The 26,446-nt window shown below is 35.4% G+C and overlaps 1 protein-coding gene across 1 annotated transcript; it reads left to right on the top strand.

The window, feature by feature from the left end:
• The first annotated feature begins 6,067 nt into the window (after positions 1-6,067).
• On the top strand, positions 6,068-26,241 carry LOC120157542. Its single transcript, XM_039168646.1, has 2 exons — positions 6,068-6,427; positions 26,014-26,241. Exons 1-2 carry the CDS (start codon positions 6,183-6,185, stop codon positions 26,216-26,218), a joined length of 450 nt encoding a protein of 149 aa, XP_039024577.1. The 5' UTR covers positions 6,068-6,182; the 3' UTR covers positions 26,219-26,241.
• The last annotated feature ends 205 nt before the right edge of the window (positions 26,242-26,446 follow it).

Raw genomic sequence — 26,446 nt, 5'->3', positions numbered from 1 at the left:
TTTTCCTTCTTTTCTTTTGTCATTACATTAACTAACAAGAGATGTCTCATAAAATGGATGAAAGCAATGACACTCCTAAAGAAAAATTTGTGTGTCTGAGGGTACTTCAAAAGAAGCCATGACAAGTGAAACAATTGAGAAATAAAGAGCAAGTGTATATGAAGGCCCTAATCCAACTAATGGGGTATCCTAATGAGGATTTATTCCATTTTGCAGCATCCTGTTTGAACTTTGTTTTTTTACTTTCTCATATTTCTTTTCGTAACTTGCTTTTGAACTTTCTCATATTTCATTTTATAAGGATATTTCAATGAATTTATGTTGAGCATTGCATCAAATCTACAACTTGAAATTCTTTGAATATCAATTGAATTGAGAAACTTTGTAAATGATCGGAGTTACAGACCTTTGACAAAGTAACACAATTAAAAGCTGATAAAACAAAGTACTTTGACCTTACCCCGAAGATGCACTCAAACACCATATCATTCTCTTACAAGAACCAATATATCCTTATCCTCTCATAAGGGAATGAAAAAAGAGGCTTGGTATTTAGGTGTGCATAGGTACAGACACTATGGGGCATCTTTTGCATATGACATTACTATACTTTTTGTTTAAGACGTTCAGTGATGATAACGATCTTCACGGATGGAATAGTTGAGTAGATGGATATAGTTTAAGTTAGTTGCTTGAAAATTAAACTCTAAAAACGAGATTCCTTGACTTTCAACAACACCTAGACTATAACAGGTTCTTCTTGACAAGCTTAAGAAATTGGATCTGTAAACCCAGATTATAATATTATGTATACAATAAAGCTTGAATTATCCCTCTAGAGCAATTGGTTAAACGCCTCGGCTTTATGGATAAGATTCAGCTAGCCTAATAAAGGTGATTATAATATCTATACAATAAAGCTTGAGTTGTCCCTCTAAGTCAATTGGTTAAACGCCCTGGCTTTATGGGTAAGATTCAACTAACCTGATAAAGGTGTTTATATATTGAGTTGTCCATCTAGAGCAATTGGTTAAACGCCCAAACTTTATGGATTCAGCTAGCCAGACAATGGAAAATTAAATTTATCTAATTAAGGAGTTTCGGTAAAAATAGACTAAGGGAGTTAATGAACACCTGTTATAGTTAATGAACACCTGTTATAGTCAATTTCACACGAGCACTAAGGAATTTTATTTTTAGACCAATATTTTTGCACTGCCTTTGTTAGAGGAGCCTACGAATCTTGAACAAATGGAAGATTTCAGAGGACCAAAATAGAAGGTCTAGTAATTGATCATGCTAGTTGCGTCATTTTGTCCGCGTCCAATAAAATGCCAAGCCAAAAAAATGGGGGATGTTGTAATGACCGAGAAAAATGACATTTTTATGGCTAAAAACCTTAATAAATAGGAGGCCAACCTAAAGCCAACTCATCCATTTGAATATTTGTCAAAGAGCTATAACTCTGAAAGCATTAAAAGAACTATTGATTCCTTTGATATGCTTGGAATTCATATTTATGATTTGATTCGATTGCAAGCCTGAATTAAGAGGCATTGTTTTACAGAATTTTATACCCTTTTTCCCTCCTAAAATAAGAGAAAGGAGAAAAACATTTTCAAACAAGACAATTTCAAATATGAAAGGTCCTTGAAGCTGAAACCCGAGAAAAAAATGGTGCACGATCGATTCCCAAGACCAGATTGGCAGACAAAGCACGAGACGCCATCCAGGAGATAAAATTAATTCATGTTGCATGCATCTTAGACATACTTAAGATCATCAAATTCATCATTTTTTTTGCATACGTAATTTTTTGCAGCTTTTAGAGTCAAGTTTCAACTTCAAGAAGAAAGATACTCTATTCAAAAGCACTTTAAAAATTGATGGTGGTTGCTTAACTAAGCAACGAGGAGCTGCACCCCAACTAATTTGACCTATGAAACAATCGACAGATCTTAGAATTAACTGCGGACAGGTTCGAAAGACAATTCAGAACATATTCAGTACATAATAACTCAAGGCGAGAAAGGTTATCAGTCAACCAAGACCTTCGAGTTCGATTACACTCAGCTCAAAGGCACATCCAATTAGTACAACGTAACTCAAGGCGAGAAGGGTTATCTATCAACAAAGACTTTCGAGTTCGATTACACTCAGCTCAAAGGCATATCATTTATAGCATAACTCAAGGCGAGAAGGGTTATCTGTCAACAAAGACCTTCGAGTTCGATTACACTCAGCTCAAAGGCATATCATTTACAGCATAGCTCAAGGTGAGAAGGGTTATCTGTCAACAAAGACCTTCGAGTTCGATTACATTCAGCTCAAAGGCATATCATTTACAGCATAACTCAAGGCGAGAAGGGTTATCTGTCAACAAAGACCTTCAAGTTCGATTACACTTAGCTCAAAGGCATATCATTTACAGCATAACTCAAGGAGAGAAGGGTTATCTGTCAACAAAGACCTTCAAGTTCGATTACACTCAGCTCAAAGGAACATCCAATTAGTACAGAATAGCTCAAAGTGAGAAGGGTTATCTGTCAACAAAGACCTTCGAGTTCGATTACATTCAGTTCAAAGGCATATCATTTACAGCATAACTCAAGGCGAGAAGGATTATATGTCAACAAAGACCTTCGAGTTTGATTACACTCAGCTCAAAGGCATATCATTTACAGCATAACTCAATGAGAGAAGGGTTATCTGCCAACAAAGACCTTCGAGTTCAATTACACTCAACTCAAATGCATATCATTTACATCATAACTCAAGGCGAGAAGGGTTATCTGTCAACAAAAACCTTCGAGTTCGATTACACTCGGCTCAAAGGTACATCAAATTTACAGTATAGCTCAAGGCGAGAAGGGATGTCTGTCAACCAAGACCTTCGGGTTTGATTACACTCAGCTCAAAGGCACATCAAATTTATAGCATAGCTCAAGGCGAGAAGGGTTATCTGTCAACAAAAGGCATTCGAGTTCGATTACATTCAGCTCAAGGGCACATCAAATTTATAGCATAGTTCAAGGCAAGAAGGGTTATCTGTCAACCAAGACCTTCGAGTTCGATTACACTCAGCTCAAAGGCATATAAAATTTACAACATAGCTCAAAGTAAGAAGGGTTATCTGTCAACCAAGATCTTCGAGTTCGATTACACTCAACTCAAGGGCATGTCAAATTTGTAGCATAGCTTAAGTCGAGAAAAACTATCTGCCAATAAGAAATTTCGAGTTCGATTCCATTCAGCTCGATGACACATCGACCACATGGTAGCATCAAGAAACTACTTTATGGTTGAAGTCGAGATCTTCAGGTCAAGAAGAAGATATGGGGCAATCTCTCAGCTCATTAAAACATAACTCAAGACGAGAAGGGTTATCTGTCAATGAAAACTTTCGAGTTCAATTCCATTCAGCTCGATGACGCATCAACTACTTTCCGATTAAAGTTTAAACCGAGGTTTTTAAGTCGAGAAGAAGACATGGGTTAGCTGTGCTTTGGTGACAAGAAACCATTTTCCAACAGCATAACTTAAGTCGAGAAAAGTTATCTGTCAACGAAGATTTTTGAGCTCGATTTCGTTCAGCTCGAGGGCTTATCAACCACATGGTGGAGTCAAGGAACTATTTTCCAGTCGATTTTTTTTAAACTAAGGTCTTTAAATCGAGAAGAAAATCGAAGTGGACTATAATTTGGAAACGAGAAGCCACATTCTGATTCAAATTCTGAACTACGGCTTCAATTTCATTTCAAGATGGACTCGACTTCGCGATGTACGAGTCATCCGCAACTCAATTCGACAGGGAGTTATTCTTAATTGAAATATCAGAGTCAATTTTCAACTCCACCGAACGAAAATTTATGTCGTTTTATCTTTGTCCTATTTTTCGTTCCACGAAAAAGGACAAAGAGGGGCAGTTATGGACACTAATTTTCGACCAACCATATATATTTATTTTATTATTTTCATTATTATGGTATAATATATATATGTATATATGTTATATTTATTCTACGTTTTTATTTTATTTACAGGTCTAACAGTCAATTACACCCACAACCCATTACACAGCAGTCCAAACTCAAGTTGTAACCCAGCAGAACGCCTGCATATGTAACAGCCCAACAGTGGTCCAGTTGTGACCCGACAAGTGACCCGGACTCGCGAACCAGTCTAGACCCGAACCGAAGACCGACCCGAAAGGCTAGGGTTTTTTTAGAACCCTAGCAAGCCACTCTCCTCTACACCGCATCTCTCTCACGTACGCCGAATCAAGTGATTGAGTTTGCCGGCCAGTTTCCTCGACAACATCCCACGAACCAACAAGCAACAAAAAAGAGTAGTTTAGTTCGATTATGACTAAAAAAATAGAGTCTAAAAATAGGGAATGTTTTACCTATAAATACCTATGTAAATTGAACTCAAGAGGACACGATTACAAATTCGAAATATATGAAAAATCGAAAGAAAATGTTCCAAGCATTTTCGAAAGCAAATATTTCACAACAATCGATCTAAAAAAAATAAGAGATGAGAGTTTCATTTTTACCTTGGCCTTTCGAGGTCTCTTCGTCGAGTACGAGGTCATCGTTCGTCGGAGTTTTGAAGCATAGAGCAGCCACCAAGGTGGTGGTCGTTCGGCCTTTGGTCCTTTGGGTCCGCTAGTGGGAAGAGAAAGGGAAAGTTTCATTTTGTTTTGGTTCATGGAGATATTGGAAATGATAAATGTGGGTTTTTGGTTTTTTAACTTATGGGTAAATCATGCATTAGGTCCTTTATTTATAATGTACTTTATGTTATTGTCACCAAAATAAAGAGGCAAATCACGTGTCAGGTCCTTGGGTCTGGAAACTTCATACTTTATTCATTTATATTAGGGGTTAATCATTTAATAGTCCCCTTAACTTTAGCGCTCTTTTAGTTTTAGTCACTAGTTTAGGGGTTATTATAATTTTTATCCCTTTTATTTTGCATTCATTTTATTTTAGCCCATAATTGTCATAATTTTAGTTGTTCTAGTTTATTTGCCTGATCAGTCCTTATTAAATATCGTTACTTTTGATTTGGCCATATTATTTAATGCATGTTTTATTTTGGTCACTAATGTAAATTAATTTTTTTCCTTTTTTTTCAAAATTTAACCCCCTTTTTATTATTTTTTTATTCTATTTCATTTTTTATTTTTTATTTTTTTATATATTTTTTATATATTTTTTATTCTTTTATTATTATTATTATTACTACTCAATTTTACTTATTTTTATTCATTTATTTTTTTGTTATATTAATATTTTTTCATATTTATTTAATATTTTTTTCTTTTGACATATTTTGTTTTTAATTTTTTTTTCATATTTTTTCCTTTTGATTTATTTTATTTTTATATTATTTTTTCTCTTTTTCCTTTGATTTATTTAATATTTATTTATTATTTGTTATCTAACATTTTTATATGTTTTTAGAGAAATTCTAACCAATCAGCGGTAAGTAATTTGAATCAGGTTTAGTTTTAAATTTAAATTTTTAATTTTCGCAATTAAAGACAATCGTATATACTGATTATTTAAAAAACCGTTGAGTATCCTATATAGCTAACAATAGTATCGTTCTTTTTTTAAGATTTTAAAATTGAGTTGTTACACACACACATATATATATATATATATATATATATATATATATATCTTAATAATTAAAAAATTATAATTAGATATTATTTATCTAAAATTAATTTTTCTTTAAATAATTATCCTAAATTATTTTAAAAACTATGCTTAACCTTTCATTAGAATTTAAGAGAAAATATTAGTATATATTCTATTTATTATTTAAATTTAAATATATTTTAAAAACAGTTATTATTCTCTTAAAAATATTAATTCTTATCGTTATCCAACAAATGTAATCCACGTGGGCCACATATGGCACAGATCATATACATAGCCCAGCCAAATATAGATACAAGGCCGATGAATGATCCTGTCAACTTCGCCGGTTAGATGAAAACCCCGCCAAATCCGCCGGCTCGAGGAGTTTGATCATTACATTATTCCTTCTTTTTTTTCTTTTCTTTCCGCCGGGACGGGAAGAAAAGGGAAAAAAAGAAGAAAAAGAGAGTAAATTAGGAAGGGTTGAGGAACGCTACGTAACGAACAAAGGCCCAACAAGCACTGATGCTTTCCTTTGCCTCCCTTCTAGCTCCAATTCGCATCTTGCTATGTGAAATCGCAATCCTTAACCGTTCTTTGCATTCCAAAGCCAAACAAGGCATTAAGCCGAAAGGCAGGGATATCAAAAGGGAAAAGATGATAGCGCGATCCAATTTAGCAGAGCTGTTAAGGGAGTATCAGATTCGATCTAAGCACGATTGGGCCTCTGTTTCGTTTTTCGCGTCAACCTCCAATCCCACATCTTCTAGGTAAATCTGATTCCATGATTGTCTTTTTGCTGTTTTGAGTGCAAGGTAGGGAAGTTTGGAAATTTTTCATGGTTTTGCTTGAATATCTTCATGCATAACTAGCTGCCTGTGAAATGTTTTCAATCGAGCCTATATGGAAGCCTGTGAAATGTTTTCACTCGAGCCTATATGAAAGCGTTACCAATTTACTTACGTAAGATAGGCATGTATAGTAGAATTTGGTTAAAAATTTCAGCTTTAGCGATTCTGACATATTTTAAAATTTATTCTGAAGTTTATATCTTGCATTTCATTTTCTCAATCAATTGGCATGATACGAATTGCACGAAAAATTACCTTGAAAGACTCTTGTACTAGTTAAATTTCCGGTTTAATAATACATTAAAAGTTTGGATGGCCAAAGAAAAAAGAAATTGATTTTGGATTTTCATATAAACTGCTATTTATTCTTGAGGATGTGCATCAGAAATTTTGAAATGAGAGAAAAAAATTTAATTGTTGATTCATTTTAATTTTCATCAGAAATAGAAATTAGGTGTCTGAACTGAAAGAAGCCTGTTGCGGGGATGGGGATAAAATTTGAGGATTTTCCTTGCTTATAAGTTTTAGTTTAGATTAGAAAAAATAACTTCAGTGACTGAAAATATCTTATAATATACTATTTTAATCAACTTTTTTTAGATTTGCGAAAACGACCAACAAATTCGCAACACGAATTCCAATTTCACAACTCAGTTTCCAAATTCGTAACGCGAATATGTAAATCGCAACACGAATCTGTAAATCGCAACGCGAATCTGTAAATCGCAACGCGAATCTGTAAATCGCAACGCGAATCTGTAAATCGCAACGCGAATCTGTAAATCGCAACGAGAACCTGTAAATCGCAACGTGAATTTGTAATTCGCAACACATAAGTCAAATTCGTAACACAGAAGTCAAATTCGCAAAGCGCGTTTATTTTCGCAATGCGAATTTTATTTTCGAATTCGAAACACAATATTAATTTTACAACACAAATGTAAACAGTATAATCGCAAATCATAACCTAAAGCTCTAAATCACAACTCAGTCTCATCTTCATCTCTCACTTTCTACGGCGACATCCGTTCTCATCTCCAACGAAATTCGTCCCCATCTCCAGCGAAATTCGTCTATCTCCATCTCTTAGAGCCACCCTCACAACCATTCACGGTCAGAAATGGAAAATCAACCACCGATGGTTAGTTTTTTTAATTATTTTTATTTTGAAATTTTTGTATTATTATTAGATTTTTCATATTTAAATTGATGATAAATTTACTGGTAATTTCAATAATAGATTAACCATTTCACTTAGATTGCTTAGTAAATTCATTCGGATTCTGCCAATATTGCTAAACTATTTAGTCTTTAACCTTGTGAAGTTAGTATTTGTCTTTGTTTTGTCTTTTGGTTGAAGTAATGCAATTCATTCAAGTTTCAATTTGCTGAAGACTATTTGAAACTTAAATTTGCAACACGAAAATGAAAATCGCAACGCGATCTCGAATTCGCAACGCGAACTCCAATTTCGCAACTCAGTTTTCAAATTCGCAATGCGAATATGTAAATCGCATTGCGATTTTCCTAATTCGCATTACGATTTTCCAAATTCGCGTTGCGATTTTCATTTCGCGTTGCGATTTTAAGTTTCAGAAACTATTCTTCTTCTGCAAATTGAAACTTGAATGAATTGCATTACTTCAACCAAAAAACAAAGACAAATACTAACTTCATAGTGTTGCGAATTTAAGTTTCAAGAATAAACTACTACTCTTTATGTTGTCCTTGAACCTGAACTAAACCTATATGTTGTCCTTTTAAATGTTTATATAAGTGCTTACTTCTAGAATGTTATCTGATGCATTTTGTGAACTATGATAGAATAATGACTTGGGTGAATACCGTGCAAGTTTGAAACATATTTGGCTTTGTTTTCACTGTTTAATATCATGTATGTTTATAGTGTATAATTTGTAGTTTTTGGTATATCTAACTTTGTATGTTTATTGTTTTTTTCGGCTTCATTGACCTTAAGGAATAAATTAAGCCTAGCCACTACAATTGCGTTGACGCTTACACCTGTACAAAGAAAATTGTTTGAGGATACTTGCTTCGGGCTATGGCTGAAAGTACAACATCCAGGTGGAGATTCTATGTTGACATTTGTTTCTTCAGGCCATGACTAACGATCTACCCGAGAGGATACAACGTGGTGATGAAGAGATATGGTTTCATTTTCCTCCTGCGTATACTTGTTTTGGGCGGGAGGAGTTTTTCTTAATCATTGGTCTACGCTTCGGACACGATGATGTAGGTCGGTACACTAGTCATATCGCCCGCCCATCATGGTTATCTCGGGTTTTTCCTGAGCTGGCAAAGGCGAAGCCGAGTTTACACGTCGACGACTTGAAAAGATTATTTGTTAAAGATGGTTTTACTCGGATGGATGACCTCGATGTTGTCCGAGTTTGCCATTTATTACTTTTGCATGTCGGCTTTTTAGGCAAAGAGGCCAGACAACCTATTTTTGATGACCTAATATTATTGGTAGATGACCTAAATGCATGGAACCTGTTTCCGTGGGGTTCATATCTATGGAAAACTACCTGGAAAAAGTTATCTTCTGCCTTTGAGGACCGAAAAAGTTTGCGTGGCCATGGTTCCAAATACACTTTGGTAGGCTTTATTTGGGCCTTTAAGGTAAGAATTTCTATATAATGTTTCCAAAATTATAATTAATTATTTAACAATTACTAATGTTTATGTATTATATTGTTTGTATATTTGGATATTTGAGGCTTGTCCCAGTATACGGACATATGCAATCAAAAATTCAAATGATATTCCTAGGGTTATTTCCTAGAAGAGGATCCTGCTGTTGGATTGGGAAGAGTTACTACCATATACGATGATGAATGATGTAAGTTAACACAAATACTACCATATATAAACAAGTTATTACTAGTAGAAGTTTAACTTTGTTTGAGCTTTTATATTGTTAGGAGGCCAACTATCCATTACAGAGGCTGAGCTTGCCACTGATTGGTAGAAAGCTAGTAAGCATTTTTTTGATGGCACGGATGATGAGCATCCCTCACTTCGAGAGCCATCACCCCACCCAGAGCCATCACCTGATCGAGCCGATTATACACCTCCACAATGAGAGCCATCACCTATTCCGTCATATCATCGAGCCTCTTCTCCACTATCACCTCATGATAGGCGACCGTCAAAGATGCCACGATATTTATCTCTTTGTTCTCCACCTCCACGGGATGAGTTAGGGGAGTTACGTGATGAGGTCAATGCTTTGCGTAAGGAGGTTGGTACTTTACGTGAAGACAATGGTGCATGGCATGATAAGGTACGGTCTTTATTTGGTGAGGTAGAGGTTTTACGTGATGACAATGGTGCTTTACGTGGTGAGGTGTCTACTTTACGTTATGAGGTAGCTGCTCTACGTGAGATTGTTGCATTGTTGTAGAATGAGGTAAGTTTGTTTAATACTATACTAAAAATGCAAATAACCTTTTTTTGGCATTATTTATTTGTTTATTTACTGATTTATGTTTTAATTTATTTTTAGCGGCTCGATAAGGTAGATGCTTTACGTCGGGTTTTTCTTGTACGACGGGGTTTATGCATCAGACGTCGTGCACGTGCCATTACGTCTCCATTCACCCCAATAGTGCCAACCGTAAGAAGAAGCCCGATTCACCTGTCATCGTTCAAGAGGCCTCTCCTATCGTTCAAGAGGCCCCTCTCATCCTTCAAGAGGCCCCTCCCATCGTTCAAGAGGCCCTTTTCATCGTTCAAGAGGTCCCTCCCACCGTTCGAGAGCCCGATTCACATGGCATAATATGTTGACATATTGATAAACCCCCTCACGTGCCCGACATGATGGATGAGAGTTGGCTTTCGTGTGAGTTACCCGGTCAATACCATTCTGGTATATGAAGTAGAGAGGAGAACACTACCAAACACAATTTTGGATAATACCCTTAGGGCTAAGACCGCAGTTGATTTTTATCTACATGAGCGGAGCCAGGGGTGTTACGCTGACATATGTAAACTCGACGATGATATGCATTTGTTTCTTGATCGATCTTGGTGGGGTGTGTTATTAGGGGTTGAAGACAATGACTATTTCGACGGGGGGTAAGTCTTATATTCTTCTTATATTGCATTTTGATTAATTTTTTTAAATTTATGAAATTACTAATATATGTATTTTTTTTATAAAACAACATATTGATGCATGGGTGTCACGTCTTTTGATCATAAGGAAATTGAAGAAAATAAAAAATACGCGATGGACTATTATGCCGATGTCTTTTCATGTAGCTCACTTGAAGGATCAGAGAGACACTTCATATGTGTTGGGTAATGGAAAAGCTAAACTTTATCCTGCGTGGTGGGAGGTCGATAAGGTTAGTATTTATTTTTGAATATTTTAAAGGTGTTCATAAATAAAAATTTGATGTGCGCAATTGAATTATTATTTATGATTGCAGGTGTTTATCCCTGTTTTGGAACGTCGTCATTGGCTTCTCGTCGAGCTTCAGCTCCCATCCATGAAGACAATGGTTTATGATAGCATGTTGAATTGCATACCATTGTCTTATTTGAGAGATATTATTTGTAAGGGATGGAGCGCTCATTTAGCTAAATACTTGGATGCGATTGATTATTGGACTAATTCTGGAAATAAGAAGCCAAAGAAGTTCAAAGTTACAATGATCATAGACGAGACCGCACCATAACAAACGTAGGGAGCCAGAGGGGATTGTGGTCCTCTCGTATGCATGTGCTTGGAACATTTGACGACAGGAAGTAAATAGTTTCTACCTCCCATAGATAGAGATAGAGGTGCAGTAGGCTTGTGGTTTCGGTATTTTATGGCTAGAGCGATATATGCAAGACGATGTGTAACATCCTCAATACCGGGTTAGTAATTTAAGTATAAGATTTTAAAATTTCAGTGATCAAATTAAATAAATCAAAAAGTGAAGGAATTAATTAAAAGATGTTGGTGTAGGATGAATTAATAAGTGAAGGAAAAGTAAGAGGGTAAAAGGGTCATTGAGCAAATAAAAGAATAAAATAATAAATAGTGGGTATTATAATAGATGAATTGAAGAGATAAGTTTTGAGAAACATATTTTCTTCATCTTCTTCCTCCTTCAACGAGAGACACCCCAAGCATAAGGTAAGTTTGATTTTTATGGTTAATTTCTGGAATTTTAAAGAGGGTTTTGATTCTTTGGGTGTTAATTAAGTTTAAGGAAAGCTTAATTTGTTCTAAAACAACAAGATAAATGTTTTAGAGATAGATTTTAAAAATGGGTTTTTAGATGAAATTTTGATAAGGATGAGTTTTTGAAGTTTGAATAAGATTTTTGACTTATCAAGAAGTTAATTAAGGAATATGGAGTATTAGAATTGGATTTAGAACATGTTAAAATTTGTGTATGATTCTTACCTTTAAGAATTTGAATGAAGTATTGGAGATAATAAGGTGTGTGAATTATAGAAGTTAGTTAAAATGGTTGTAGTTGAATTAGTGGTATGAAAGGAGTTTTGTATGAGAAAATTTAGTTAAGAATAGATGATTTTCGGATTTGAACAGTAAATTTCTGGATGAAAATTTACAGATTCTGCAGAGGGAATCGATACCCCTTGGGGGGGGATCGATTCCCCCTAAAATAAAAGTTAAAGTTTGGTTCATTAAGTCATTTAAGCTATTAGTATCAAATTATAAGGTTTAGGCTTTTGATAATTATCTCGGAAATTATGTTTATGTAGATATCGAGCCTAAACGAGTTCCGGAACAAGGGACAAGTAAGATTGATCGAGGGAAAGGCAAAGAAATTTAGGTGAGTGCATATGCATAGCATGAATATAGTAGTATATTCAGTTCTAGACTTGTGATAAGTCTAGATTCCATATTTTGACATATGATCACATTCCATATTATGATACATGACATGAATTCATATTATATGTATTACATGACATGAATTCATATTATATGTATTACATGACATGAATATGCAGAAAAAGTTATATGAGCTATGTGATAAAGGTATGTAAATGATATGCCTATGTGATAAAGGTATGGAAATAATATGTCTACGCGATATGAACTACGGGAAATGTATAAGCCCATGTTATGTAGATGAGAACTATAGGTATAGTTGGCATGCCAAGAGTAGAGGGTCTACGCGGTCCTTCGGGACAAATTCTACGTGGTCCTTCGGGACATATATGTATTCTTTGGAACATGTATGAGGTCTTTTGAGACACCTACTTGATCCTTCGTATATGTATATGATTCTTAAGGAATTTCTATGTGGTCCTTATGGACAATATTATATGGCACTACGGTGCAAAATTCTACGCGGTCCTTTGGGACAAATTCTATGTGGCACTTTGGTGCAAATTTATACGAGCTGTGGTGACAGCATTTGTGCACAACCTCACAGTACTCACATACCTCGCGTTCTCAGTATTATATCATGGGCTAATGAATCTATTGAATTTATCGAACTTATTGATATGAATTCATGATGGATAATTTGATAAGATCACGGGTAAGATAAATGGTTTGAATATATGATTTCATGATATTGCATTTCATTATGACATGTTCATTATATTTTTATTGTCATTATTATTATGCCTCACTAAGTCGATGACTTAGCGTGTGAGTGTTTCACACGTAGGATCAGAGAAGATAGACAAGCAAGGTTAGACATTCAGGACAACAATACTTCTACAACTATCAGATCAGAAGAACTTAAAAAAGTATGTATTATTATGTGATAAATAGTTTGACATGTAAATAAAGTCTTTAAATTATGTGTTCTCTGATCAAGTTTTTTAATGTTTTTAACGTATTTATGTAAATATAAATGTATAATAATGAACGGTGAAATTTTTACTGTAGCAGTGAACAGTAACTGCGTTTTAAGCAAATTTTCCAGTATCTTAAAAGGGAACCGATTCCCTGCTACAGGGAATCGATACCCCCACTGTTCATCACTGTTCACTGTTCATATCGTATTTTACTGTTCACAAATACGTATTTTTGAACTCAAAATTTTATAACAAGCACAAGTGAACCATATATGGTCGTATTTTCTTAATATAAGTTTAAATGTTATGATATTTTACAAGAATAAAGGTTTTAAAATATCAATGTGACATCTCGGACTCGTATTCGAATCGGGTACGGGTTTGGGTGTTACATTAATGGTATCAGAGCTAAGGTTTAGTCGATTCTCGGCATAAACCCGGAGTCTAGAGTGTCGTATAATGTTTATATGCCAACAAAATAGTGAAAACTTCTAATCTGATAGAATAGTAAGTATGATGTTTTGCTAATAGAATGATATTGCTGTGTTTTAAATAGATGTCCGGACAAGATAGTCCTCGAAGTCAAGCGGGAGATAATCGACCCGCTGAAAGTAGTAATTCACCTGCCCTGGCCAGGCAAGGTGAAGAACAGACACCTTCTGGAGTGCCTGTAGCTGATCAAGATGTGTTCTTTAGAACGTTAGATGCGGTATTAACGCGTTTCCAACCTCCTGCTCCATCAACTCCCAGAGTAAATGTAGCAAAGGAGTTGAGAGGATTAGGAGCTTCTGAATTTAAGGGAGAAGCTGAGGAAGGTCCGGTTGCGGCAGATCTTTGGTTAAATGATTTGAAAATCATGTTGGATGGTCTCCACTGTTCTGACGTGGAGAAATTGGATGGAACTGTGTCTTTACTTAGAGGACAAGCTAGAATATGGTGGACGAATGTCACCATGAGGATGCCAAGTGATCAAGTAACTTGGTCTCTGTTCTTGGAAGAGTTTAAGCACAAATATATTGGAGATCAATTCATCAGACAAATGAAGCAGGAATTTATGAATTTGAAACAGATGAATCGCTCTGTATACGAATATGAATGTGAATTCAATAAGCTGAGTCGGTTTGCTTCAGAGCTTGTGACTACAGAGAAAGATGCTTGTGAATGGTTTGTGGAGGGCTTGTGCCCTAGATTGAAAGAGATGTTGATAGTATTGAACTTGACCTCGTTCCAGGAGGTGATTAATCGTGCTAAAGCTCTAGAAAGAGCTCAAAATGAGAGATTTGGGGACTCAAAAGTTCAGACATCTAAGAGGACTGGTGCTTCTTTTAGCACAACACTACCAAAAAGAGCAAGGGATTCAAGATTCCGACCTCAAGCTAGATCAGAATCAATTGCATCTTCTGCTAGAGGAGCAAGTCAGATGAGAGCTCGACAGACGCAATCAGTGGGATCCAGTACTGGGAGAGCCACTCAAGGTCAAGCGAGACAATGTCAGCATTGTGGGAAAAATCATTTTGGAACATGTCGAATGGCTTCTGGAGTCTGTTTCCGATGCGGAGATGCCGGACATTTTATCCGGGATTGTCCATTAATGGTTGGTGAGTTTGCACCATCTGAAAGAAATGTTTCTGCCTCACAGCAAGGACGAGGAAGAGGTAGAGGGAGAAATCAATCTGAATCCTCTGCACAACATGAAATTCGCTCAACTGCACGGGTATACAATCTGAAGACAAGTGATGACTGTGATGATCCCGATATTATAGCAGGTACTTTCCAGCTGTATGATAAATTAGTATTGGTATTGATTGATCCGGGTTCTAATTATTCTTATATTACCAGTAAATTAGTGAAGGAATTGAGAATCCCATTAGAAGCTACGAGCAATGAGGTAATAGTAACTAATCCTTTAGGGCACAGTGCTCGGGTAAATAAAGTATGTAAGGGATGTCCCATAAGAATTCAGGGAATTGAATTTCCTGGTAATTTAATGGAACTACCCTTTGACGAATTTGAAGTAATTCTGGGAATGGATTGGTTATCTCGTTATTATGGGAATGTGGATTGTAGATTGAAAAGAGTAACGTTGAAAAGCCCAGAACGTATAGAAGCCATTGTATTTAGTGAAGGATGGAACCCATTGGCTAATGTAATATCAGTGATATCGGCAAAGAAGTTATTGTTACAGGGATGTCAAGGGTTTATTGCTAGTGTGCTAGATGTTAGAACTAAAGAGAAAGGGATTGAAGAAATTCCCATAGTCAGAGAGTTTTCTGATGTATTTCCTGCAGAATTACCGAGTTTACCTCCAGACATAGAGGTAGAATTCCAGATTGAAATAATGCCTGAAACTGCACCTATTTCCATGGCTCCATACAGAATGGCTCCAAAAGAATTACAAGAATTAAAGATCCAATTACAAGAATTATTGGACAAAGGGTTTATTAGACCAAGTGTCTCACCATGGGGAGCTCCGGTTTTGTTTGTCAAAAAGAAAGATGGTTCAATGCGTCTCTGCATTGACTATAGGCAACTCAATAAAGTGACCATCAAGAACAAGTATCCACTTCCTCGAATTGACGATTTATTTGACCAGTTAAAGGGAGCTTCAGTGTTCTCGAAAATTGATTTACGTTCTGGTTATCATCAATTAAAGATTCAAGACAAGGATGTTCCAAAGACGGCGTTTAGAACAAGATATGGTCACTATGAATTTATCGTGATGCCATTTGGAGTTACGAATGCACCAGCTGCTTTCATGGACCTCATGAACAGGATTTTTCAGCCATATTTGGATCAGTTTGTTGTTGTCTTTATTGATGACATATTGGTGTACTCAAAATCCCAAGAAGAGCATGGCACACATCTAAGGATCGTTTTGCAAATTCTAAGAGAAAAGAAGCTTTATGCCAAACTCTCCAAATGTGAATTCTGGTTGAAGGAAATGACTTTCCTTGGACATGTGATTTCTGTAGAAGGAATTCGAGTGGATCCCCAAAAGATTAAAGCTATTTTGGAATGGGAAGCTCCAAAGAATGTGTCAGAAGTTCGGAGTTTTCTGGGGTTAGCTGGTTATTACCGAAGATTCGTTAAAAACTTTTCGATAATAACATTAACCCTAACCAAGTTATTGAGGAAAGAGGTAAAATTTGCTTGGACTCAGGAATGTCAGGAAAGTTTTGAAATACTAAAGAAGATTTTGACAGAAGCTCCTATATTGATTCAACCTGAATCCGGTAAAAATTTTGTGGTATATAGTGATGCGTCCCATAATGGTTTGGGATGTGTGTTGATGCTAGATGGCAAGGTGGTAGCATATGCATCGAGGCAATTAAAACCGCACGAAAAGAATTATCCAACGCATGATCTGGAGATGGCTGCAGTAGTGTTCGCTCTTAAGATTTGGCGTCACTACTTGTATGGTGAAAAATGTTATTTATATACAGATCACAAGAGTCTAAAGTACTTGATGACTCAGAAAGAGTTAAATTTGAGGCAAAGGAGATGGGTTGAGTTTTTAAAAGATTATGATGTGATAATTGATTATCATCCCGGAAAGGCTAACGTGGTAGCAGATGCTTTGAGCCGAAAAACGTTTGCAGCTTTACGAGCTATGAATGCAAGATTATCTTTAACTGGAGATGGTGGTCTATGTGCAGAGTTAAAGCTTAAACCAGCGTGGTTGGATCAAATTGGAGAATTTCAAAGTAAAGATGAAAAGTGTTTGAGAAGAATAGATCAAGTAAAGAATGGAGAAATTAAAAATTTTGAGGTTAAGTCGGATGGGAATTTGTATTACAAAGGAAGAATTATGATACCCGACGATGAGGATTTAAAGAAAGATATATTGACAGAGGCTCATTATAGTCCATTGACGATGCATCCGGGTGGAACCAAAATGTATATGGATTTAAAGGATCGGTATTGGTGGGCAGGAATGAAAAGAAGTATCACCGAATTTGTGTCTAAGTGTTTAATATGTCAACAAGTTAAAGCCGAGCATCAAGTTCCGTCGGGATTATTACAACCGCTTTCTATTCCACAATGGAAATGGGAAAATGTGACGATGGATTTTGTTTCGGGGTTACCCTTGACTCCGAATAAAAGAGATTCAATATGGGTAATTGTTGATCGATTGACTAAATCAGCGCATTTCATTCCGGTTAGAACAGATTTCTCTATGGAAAAGTACGCAGAAATGTACATTAGAGAAATTATACGATTGCATGGTGTACCTGTTTCTATAGTTTCTGACCGAGACCCTCGCTTTACTTCGAGATTTTGGAAAACTTTGCATGGAGCATTAGGCACAAGACTGAACTTCAGCACAGCCTTTCATCCTCAGACTGATGGACAATCCGAGCGAACGATTCAAATCCTAGAAGATATGTTGAGAGCTTGTGTAATTGAATTCAAGGGATCGTGGGAAAGATATTTGCCACTTGCCGAATTTGCCTACAACAATAGTTACCAGTCCAGTATCAAGATGGCACCCTATGAGGCTTTATATGGAAGAAGATATCGTACGCCATTAAACTGGTATGAACTCAAAGATCGAAATATTCTTGGTCCGGATTTGATTCAAGATGTGGAAGAGAAAGTTCGGGAAATTCAACATAATCTCAAAGTAGCATTTGATCGACAAAAGTCTTATTCTGATCTCAAAAGAAAAGAAATTGAATTTGAAGTTGGAGAAAAGGTTTTCTTAAAAGTATCTCCTTGGAAGAAAGTATTACGATTTGGTTGGAAATGAAAGTTGAGTCCTAGATTTATTGGACCTTATGAAATTGTAAAGAGAGTAGGTCATGTGGCATATCAGCTAGCTTTACCACCTGAGATGGAAAAGATACATGATGTCTTTCACGTTTCAATGCTTCGAAGATATAGATCTGATCCCTCTCATATCGTGACACCAGAAGAGATTGAGGTCGACCTGACTTGACTTATGAGGAAGAACCTGTTCAAATATTAGCTCACGAAGTGAAACAACTAAGGAATAAGACTATTCCTTTGGTCAAAGTGCTATGGAGAAATCATAAGGTAGAAGAAGCGACGTGGGAACGTGAAGAGGATATGCGACATCAGTACCCCTATTTATTCGTGCAATGAAAATTCGAGGACGAATTTTCTTAAGAGGGGGAGATTTGTAACATCCTCAATACCGGGTTAGTAATTTAAGTATAAGATTTTAAAATTTCAGTGATCAAATTAAATAAATCAAAAAGTGAAGGAATTAATTAAAAGATGTTGGTGTAGGATGAATTAATAAGTGAAGGAAAAGTAAGAGGGTAAAAGGGTCATTGAGCAAATAAAAGAATAAAATAATAAATTGTGGGTATTATAATAGATGAATTGAAGAGATAAGTTTTGAGAAACTTATTCTTCATCTTCTTCCTCCTTCAACGAGAGACACCCCAAGCATAAGGTAAGTTTGATTTTTATGGTTAATTCTGGAATTTTAAAGAGGGTTTTGATTCTTTGGGTGTTAATTAAGCTTAAGGAAAGCTTAATTTGTTCTAAAACAACAAGATAAATGTTTTAGAGATAGATTTTAAAAATGGGTTTTTAGATGAAATTTTGATAAGGATGAGTTTTTGAAGTTTGAATAAGATTTTTGACTTATCAAGAAGTTAATTAAGGAATATGGAGTATTAGAATTGGATTTAGAACATGTTGAAATTGTGTATGATTCTTACCTTTAAGAATTTGAATGAAGTATTGGAGATAATAAGGTGTGAATTATAGAAGTTAGTTAAAATGGTTGTAGTTGAATTAGTGGTATGAAAGGAGTTTTGTATGAGAAAATTTAGTTAAGAATAGATGATTTTCGGATTGAACAGTAAATTTCTGGATGAAAATTTACAGATTTGCAGAGGGAATCGATACCCCTTGGGGGGGGGGATCGATTCCCCCTAAAATAAAAGTTAAAGTTTGGTTCATTAAGTCATTTAAGCTATTAGTATCAAATTATAAGGTTTAGGCTTTTGATAATTATCTCGGAAATTATGTTTATGTAGATATCGAGCCTAAACGAGTTCCGGAACAAGGGACAAGTAAGATTGATCGAGGGAAAGGCAAAGAAATTTAGGTGAGTGCATATGCATAGCATGAATATAGTAGTATATTCAGTTCTAGACTTGTGATAAGTCTAGATTCCATATTTGACATATGATCACATTCCATATTATGATACATGACATGAATTCATATTATATGTATTACATGACATGAATTCATATTATATGTATTACATGACATGAATATGCAGAAAAAGTATATGAGCTATGTGATAAAGGTATGTAAATGATATGCCTATGTGATAAAGGTATGGAAATAATAGTCTACGCGATATGAACTACGGGAAATGTATAAGCCCATGTTATGTAGATGAGAACTATAGGTATAGTTGGCATGCCAAGAGTAGAGGGTCTACGCGGTCATTCGGGACAAATTCTACGTGGTCCTTCGGGCATATATGTATTCTTTGGAACATGTATGAGGTCTTTTGAGACACCTACTTGATCCTTCGTATATGTATATGATTCTTAAGGAATTTCTATGTGGTCCTTATGGACAATATTATATGGCACTATGGTGCAAAATTCTACGCGGTCCTTTGGGACAAATTCTACGTGGCACTTCGGTGCAAATTTATACGAGCTGTGGTGACAGCATTTGTGCACAACCTCACAGTACTCACATACCTCGCGTTCTCAGTATTATATCATGGGCTAATGAATCTATGAATTTATCGAACTTATTGATATGAATTCATGATGGATAATTTGATAAGATCACGGGTAAGATAAATGGTTTGAATATATGATTTCATGATATTGCATTTCATTATGACATGTTCATTATATTTTATTGTCATTATTATTATGCCTCACTAAGTCGATGACTTAGCGTGTGAGTGTTTCACACGTAGGATCAGAGAAGATAGACAAGCAAGGTTAGACATTCAGGACAACAATACTTCTACAACTATCAGATCAGAAGAACTTAAAAAAGTATGTATTATTATGTGATAAATAGTTTGACATGTAAATAAAGTCTTTAAATTATGTGTTCTCTGATCAAGTTTTTTAATGTTTTTAACGTATTTATGTAAATATAAATGTATAATAATGAACGGTGAAATTTTTACTGTAGCAGTGAACAGTAACTGCGTTTTAAGCAAATTTTCCAGTATCTTAAAAGGGAACCGATTCCCTGCTACAGGGAATCGATACCCCCACTGTTCATCATTGTTCACTGTTCACTGTTCATATCGTATTTTACTATTCACAAATACGTATTTTGAACTCAAATTTTATAACAAGAAGTGAACATATATGGTCGTATTTTCTTAAATTAAATGTTATGATATTTTACAAGAATAAAGGTTTTAAAATGTCAATGTGACATCTCGGACTCGTATTCGAATCGGGTACGGGTTTGGGTGTTACACGATGCCTACCTGCATCCGCGTGCTGAAAGTGTGCATAAACAATTGATAAGTTTGAGCAAGTGTTGTTAACATATATACTCTTTGTTGGTTTGAAAATGTTTGGTTAAATACCTAGAATTCAATAATTTGTTGTTTGTTGGTTTTAGATGTGTAGAAAGTGTTGTTTGAGCAAACGTTTGGTTTCTGCAGGTTAATCCTGAAGTGAGCTGCATGAAATTGATGTATTTGCGCATAAACAAATGTCTGTGTGAAATTGATGTATTTGTAAAAGTTGATTTGTTTAATTGATGTGGAAATAAGAATTATTTTTTGCTTGTTTAATTGATTTGTAAAAGTTGATTTGTTTAATTGATGTGTAAATAATTCTTCTTTTTTGCTTTTTTAATTGATTTGTAAAAGTTGATTTGTTGTTTTAAATTTCAATCTGCATTATGTTGAAGGCAAAAAAAGACATGTTGAAGGTACACTTTCGCGTTGTGAAAGTTAAATTCGCAACGCGAAAGTCAAATTTGCGTTGCGATGGTTGCGAAAGTCAAATTCGCGTTGCGATAGTCAAATTCGCAACGCGAAAGTCAAATTCGCGTTGCGATTTTCGCGTTTCGAATTTGACTTTCGCAACAAAAAATCTGATAAGTCATAACAACTAAACATATTATAGCAATGTTCAAACTCAAGTTACTAATGAATGTCTAACTGAAATGTATGCATTCACACATAAAATACACATAATACAACGTTTGCATTTAAAAATCACCTAAGTTAATAAGTCCCAAAAGGTAAAGACGGTTGTGATTGGGATTTTGATTTCCTTTTGCTTGGCACCATATGAGTTTTGGATTTTGATGAGGATCCATATTTTGGTAGAGGAAAAGATGATTGTGATGGCACTGGTGATCCACAGGTCAACCTTGTATGACCACTTTCCTTGCATCGACTACATGTCGATAACCTCTTCTCTTCACCCTTAGACGGTATACTATCATGATTTTTTTGTCGGCCAGGTAGCCTGCTGTCCATGACTGGTGGCAAAACTATTTGTAAGTCATCTGGTATGTCCCACTCAGAAGGATGTGGAATAGGGTAGATAATTTCGGCATAAGTCTGTCGATATACTTCTGTAGTGTAGCAATCCATAGCATATGAGCTTGAATCATCTTGGTTTAGATGAAGAGCAACTTTTATAACATGGTCACATGGATAACCAGATGTTTTCCATTTCATACAACTACACGTCTTTGCGTTTAGATCGACAAGCCCATTTAAGTTATTATCCAATACTTCAAACAAAGTGTTTGAACATGGTTCAACTCTCCATGACGTTGACTTCACAACACGTTTCGTTATCTTTTTTTCAGTCCATAGTGTAACATGATGTTCCAATGTTCCTGTAAATTTAAATAAATAATACTTAGTAAAATATATGATAAGTTACGAATTTTAAAGAAATTATACCTGCATGCTTTCTTTTCTTGTAGTACCACTGTTGAATAGAGGCTCGAAAAAACTCCATTAACATAGTAATGGGTAATTTCCAGGAATGACGACTTAGAGCGTTGATTGATTCTGCACTATTAGACGTCATGAAACCATATATTGCTCCAAGTTGATGTACTCTTGACCATCTTAATTTCAAACCCGACATCTTCTAGTGTTTGAGCACATTGAGGCAAAACACGTCTTAAACAATTTATATGCTTATTAAAATCCACTTCCCGATAAGCTTTTATAGCCTTCCAGTATGTCTATTTGTGATTTTTTATACCACCAGACCTTGATTTTAGATTTCTGTACAAATGAACACCACAAAGTCCATGAAAAGCATCTGGGAAACACCTTCTAACAACATTTTCAATTGAGTTTGCCCTATCGGATATGATTTTCATATTGCTAATAGGACATATACAATCCCTAAGATGCCCCATAAACCATGTCCATGAATCAGATATTTCAGATTTGCCAACCCTGTAAGCTATTGGCAGTATCCCATTGTTAGCATCCATGGCTACTGCTAATAAGTTTACTCCAAGGTATCGACCTTTCAAATGTGCTCCGTCAACTATAATAACTGGGCGCATGCAAGTAATAAACGAACGAATCTACAAAATAATATACACAAGACATAATCATTTAAATGTGAAATGCATGTAACTAACAAAAATGAGTCAAAAAAATAATATTGATTTACTAACCGCAACACCAATGGCGATAAACAGCAACTCAAAGCGTTCATCTCTATCTGTTTTGATATGAGTTACCGATCCATGATTTTTCAGCTTTAAATTGTGATAATAAGCCGACAGTTGGGCAAACGATGCTTCTGGAGACCCCCTCAACAATTCCAAGGCATAACATTTGGCTCTCCAAGCTTGAGAATATGAGATACTAATCTTGAACCGAGCATTCATGTCAGTCATAATTTCATGTCCCCGATATACCATGCCATTCAAAAACATTAACTCAGCCAGAAAACCACCCAACACCTTTTTGTTTGCCTGTCTATGGTGAGGAAAAACTTGGGTTCTTGAACATGTATGTTTATCGATAAAAGTCCTAACTTGAAACATTTCGCAATCTTTTATCCTCTTTGCAATCATACGTCGCGTACAGTTTTTGTCAATCATACACTTTGTTTCAAAACGATCTTTGCTTGATTTGTTAACTTTTAGTTGATAGCCATCTTCCACACATTTCGTATACAAAGTTATCTTCAAGTCTTCCTTTGTATCAAAAACAATCATCTTTCTTGATATGAATAACTTTTGTGTAACAATCAACTGCTATCTTTACCAACTCTTCTTCCGGTATCTGAAGTAATTCTGGCATATTCCAGTTATACTCCCGTGACATTTTCTTCTTTTTCTTTTCTTCGTGGACTTCTTCTTCTTCTTCTTCTTCTTCTTCAGGGTTATATGAATTACAAAATGGATGTTCAACATGTTCATTCACAGTCGTAACTTCCTCTCATTATTATCAACAACATCTTCCTCGGCAACGACTGTTTCATCATCAAAATTCGGGTATTGACCAATATCAAAATCATTACACGTAGGGTCTATTTCTTCTTCTGAAACATCATCAAAATCCGAGTTTTGACCAAGATCAAAGTCCGGGTATTGACCAAGATCAAATTTCGAATACTGACTAGTACTCACAATTTTTTCTATTGGCTCTATTTTCTTCGTGGACTTCTTTTCTTCTTTTCTTCTTCTTCAGGGTTATATGATTACAAAATGGATGTTCAACATGTTCATTCACAGTCGTAACTTCCTCTCATTATTATCAACAACATCTTCCTCGGCAACGACTGTTTCATCATCAAAATTGGGTATTGACCAATATCAAAATCATTACACGTAGGGTCTATTTCTTCTTCTGAAACATCATCAAAATCCGAGTTTTGACCAAGATCAAAGTCCGGGTATTGACCAAGATCAAATTTCGAATACTGACTAGTACTCACAATTTTTTCTATTGGCTCATAATCGTCTAACTGGTCAATACGAAAATCGGAATTTGGTGCTGAAAGTTGATTGGGATTTGGATTAGGAAAAGGTTGTGGGTTTTGAGATTGTGTTTGATATTGTGTTTGGTATTGGAAATGTGTGAAACAAAATTTTCTGGTGATGAAATTGTGGTGGAACCATTAAATTTGAGGGTTCATACAACGTTGTACATTGTGAGCACCATAAACTGGGGTTGAAGAACTTAGTTGATTACTATCCGCTACTGACCTAACTTCACTACTTCTAGGTTCAACAACATACAATGTAACATCATCTTCTTGCTAAACACTAATGTAAGCAATGAATCGTTCAACATCTTTATTGTCGGTTAACAAATAAACTTTATCTTTTCTCTGATAAGATAGCCTAAATCCACTTAGAGGCTCTAAATTCAATTTCTTTGCAACACGTAACATTAGAGTTTCATAAGTTAACTTTTTTGATGACATTTTTAGTTGAAGATTCATGGGTAAATGCATATATTGTAAAACACCATGAACATTCTCCCATGACCCTCCAAAACACAAATCTATCCAAACATGATCAATATTAGATGATTTCATTCTACAAATTGTAAATTAATTTACTAAACAAACGAGCTATAAACTACATATCATCACTAACTTAGAGAAAACATACCTTTATTAAGTTGATAGTTGATAATTTGGGAGAGAATCATTGAAAAATTATATGAAATAAAATTATATAAAAAAAATTAGAGATGGGGAAGGATGTCGCTGGATATAGGAACGGATGTCGCCGGAAAGAGTGATAGATGGAGATGGAATGAGTTGCGATTTAGGGATTTAGGTTATGAGTTTCTTCTGCTGCGTAGTTATATACCCAAAACATTTGTGTTGCGAAACTAAAACCTATTGCGAAATTAAATTTCGTGTTGTGAATTCGAAAATCGAGTTGCGAAAACAAAATTCACGTTGCGAATTCAGAAATCGAGTTGCGAATTTGAAATTCAGTGTTGCGAATTTAGAAAATCGTAACGTGATTTACAGATTCACGTTGCGAATTTGGAAGAGTTGCGAAATTCGAGATCGCGTTGTGAATTTGTTGGTCATTTTTGCAAATAAAAAAAAAGTTGGTTAAAATCGTATATTATAAGGCATTTTCGGTCGCTGAAGTTATTTTCTCTTTAGATTAATACTGCACACCTATTTAAATTAAACTGTTAATACTGTACTGCTATTATCTCGCTAACCTTTGTTTTTGTACTTTTATTTCTTTAATTTATATTTTTCAAATGACAGAGCTGGGATTTTGATTCTGTAAACAAGCTGTATGATGGCATTAGTGTATGTAAATGCTTAGTTCTTGTCATTCACTCAGCTATTATGATTGCGTATCGTACGTGTGTGTGTCTCGAGTTTCTTCCAATCTTCCATGACTATCTATAAGAGCATAATGCACCAATTGCTTGCCAATCTGCTGGCAATTGGTGCATTATGCCACTGTCTGGATTCTCTCAAATTATGTGGGCTCAGGATAGGAGTCTTTGTGCATGTTAAACTTACAATACGTGTACGTTTAAGATGTTTGTTTTACTTGTTCATGGAAAATATCCATGGCCTTGATATGTTTGTACTTTTGTCCTAATTCCAAGAAGTTTTGACATGTCTTTAAGGTTATGATTGGGATCCATTCATTAGGTCATCATTGTGCTATTTGCTCCTTTCTATCTCAAAACAAGACAAATTCTAATAGTTGGGGTTTTCTTTACTCTTTTGTTTTGGGTGCAGGGTGGATGTGTCCTTCGTTATATGGGAACTCGTCATTTTAGCCTTTCTGGTTTGTTCGTCCGTTTCTTTATATTTTAGGCACATGCACCTTGCCTTTATCCTAGCAGGAATCGCAATGCTACTGTTCCTCTGCATAAAAATCACAAAACAAGTGAGATTGGCCAATAACAAGAAAAGAAGGATGATGCTTCCATTATCTATGTAGAACTGCATGACTTTGAATTTGTTCAAAAGAAGCTGACGAACGAGTTTGATTTGATATGGTGACCTCCAAAGTCTGAATCATGGCAAGTCCAGCGATTTGAGATGGACAGTTGGGTGTTCTAGTTAAACTGTTGGCAGTTGAGTTCAAGCATGCTATTTTCCTCACTACCTTTGAGATGCTTGCATGGCTAGAAAGAGATTACATCGGAATACTAATCCAAGCGGGAAT

This window comes from Hibiscus syriacus, unplaced genomic scaffold (assembly GCF_006381635.1).
Source record: "Hibiscus syriacus cultivar Baekdansim isolate YM2019G1 unplaced genomic scaffold, ASM638163v2 tig00111273_pilon, whole genome shotgun sequence".
NCBI classification, from domain to species: Eukaryota; Viridiplantae; Streptophyta; class Magnoliopsida; order Malvales; family Malvaceae; genus Hibiscus; species Hibiscus syriacus.
This window is presented reverse-complemented; position numbering and strand designations above follow the sequence as displayed.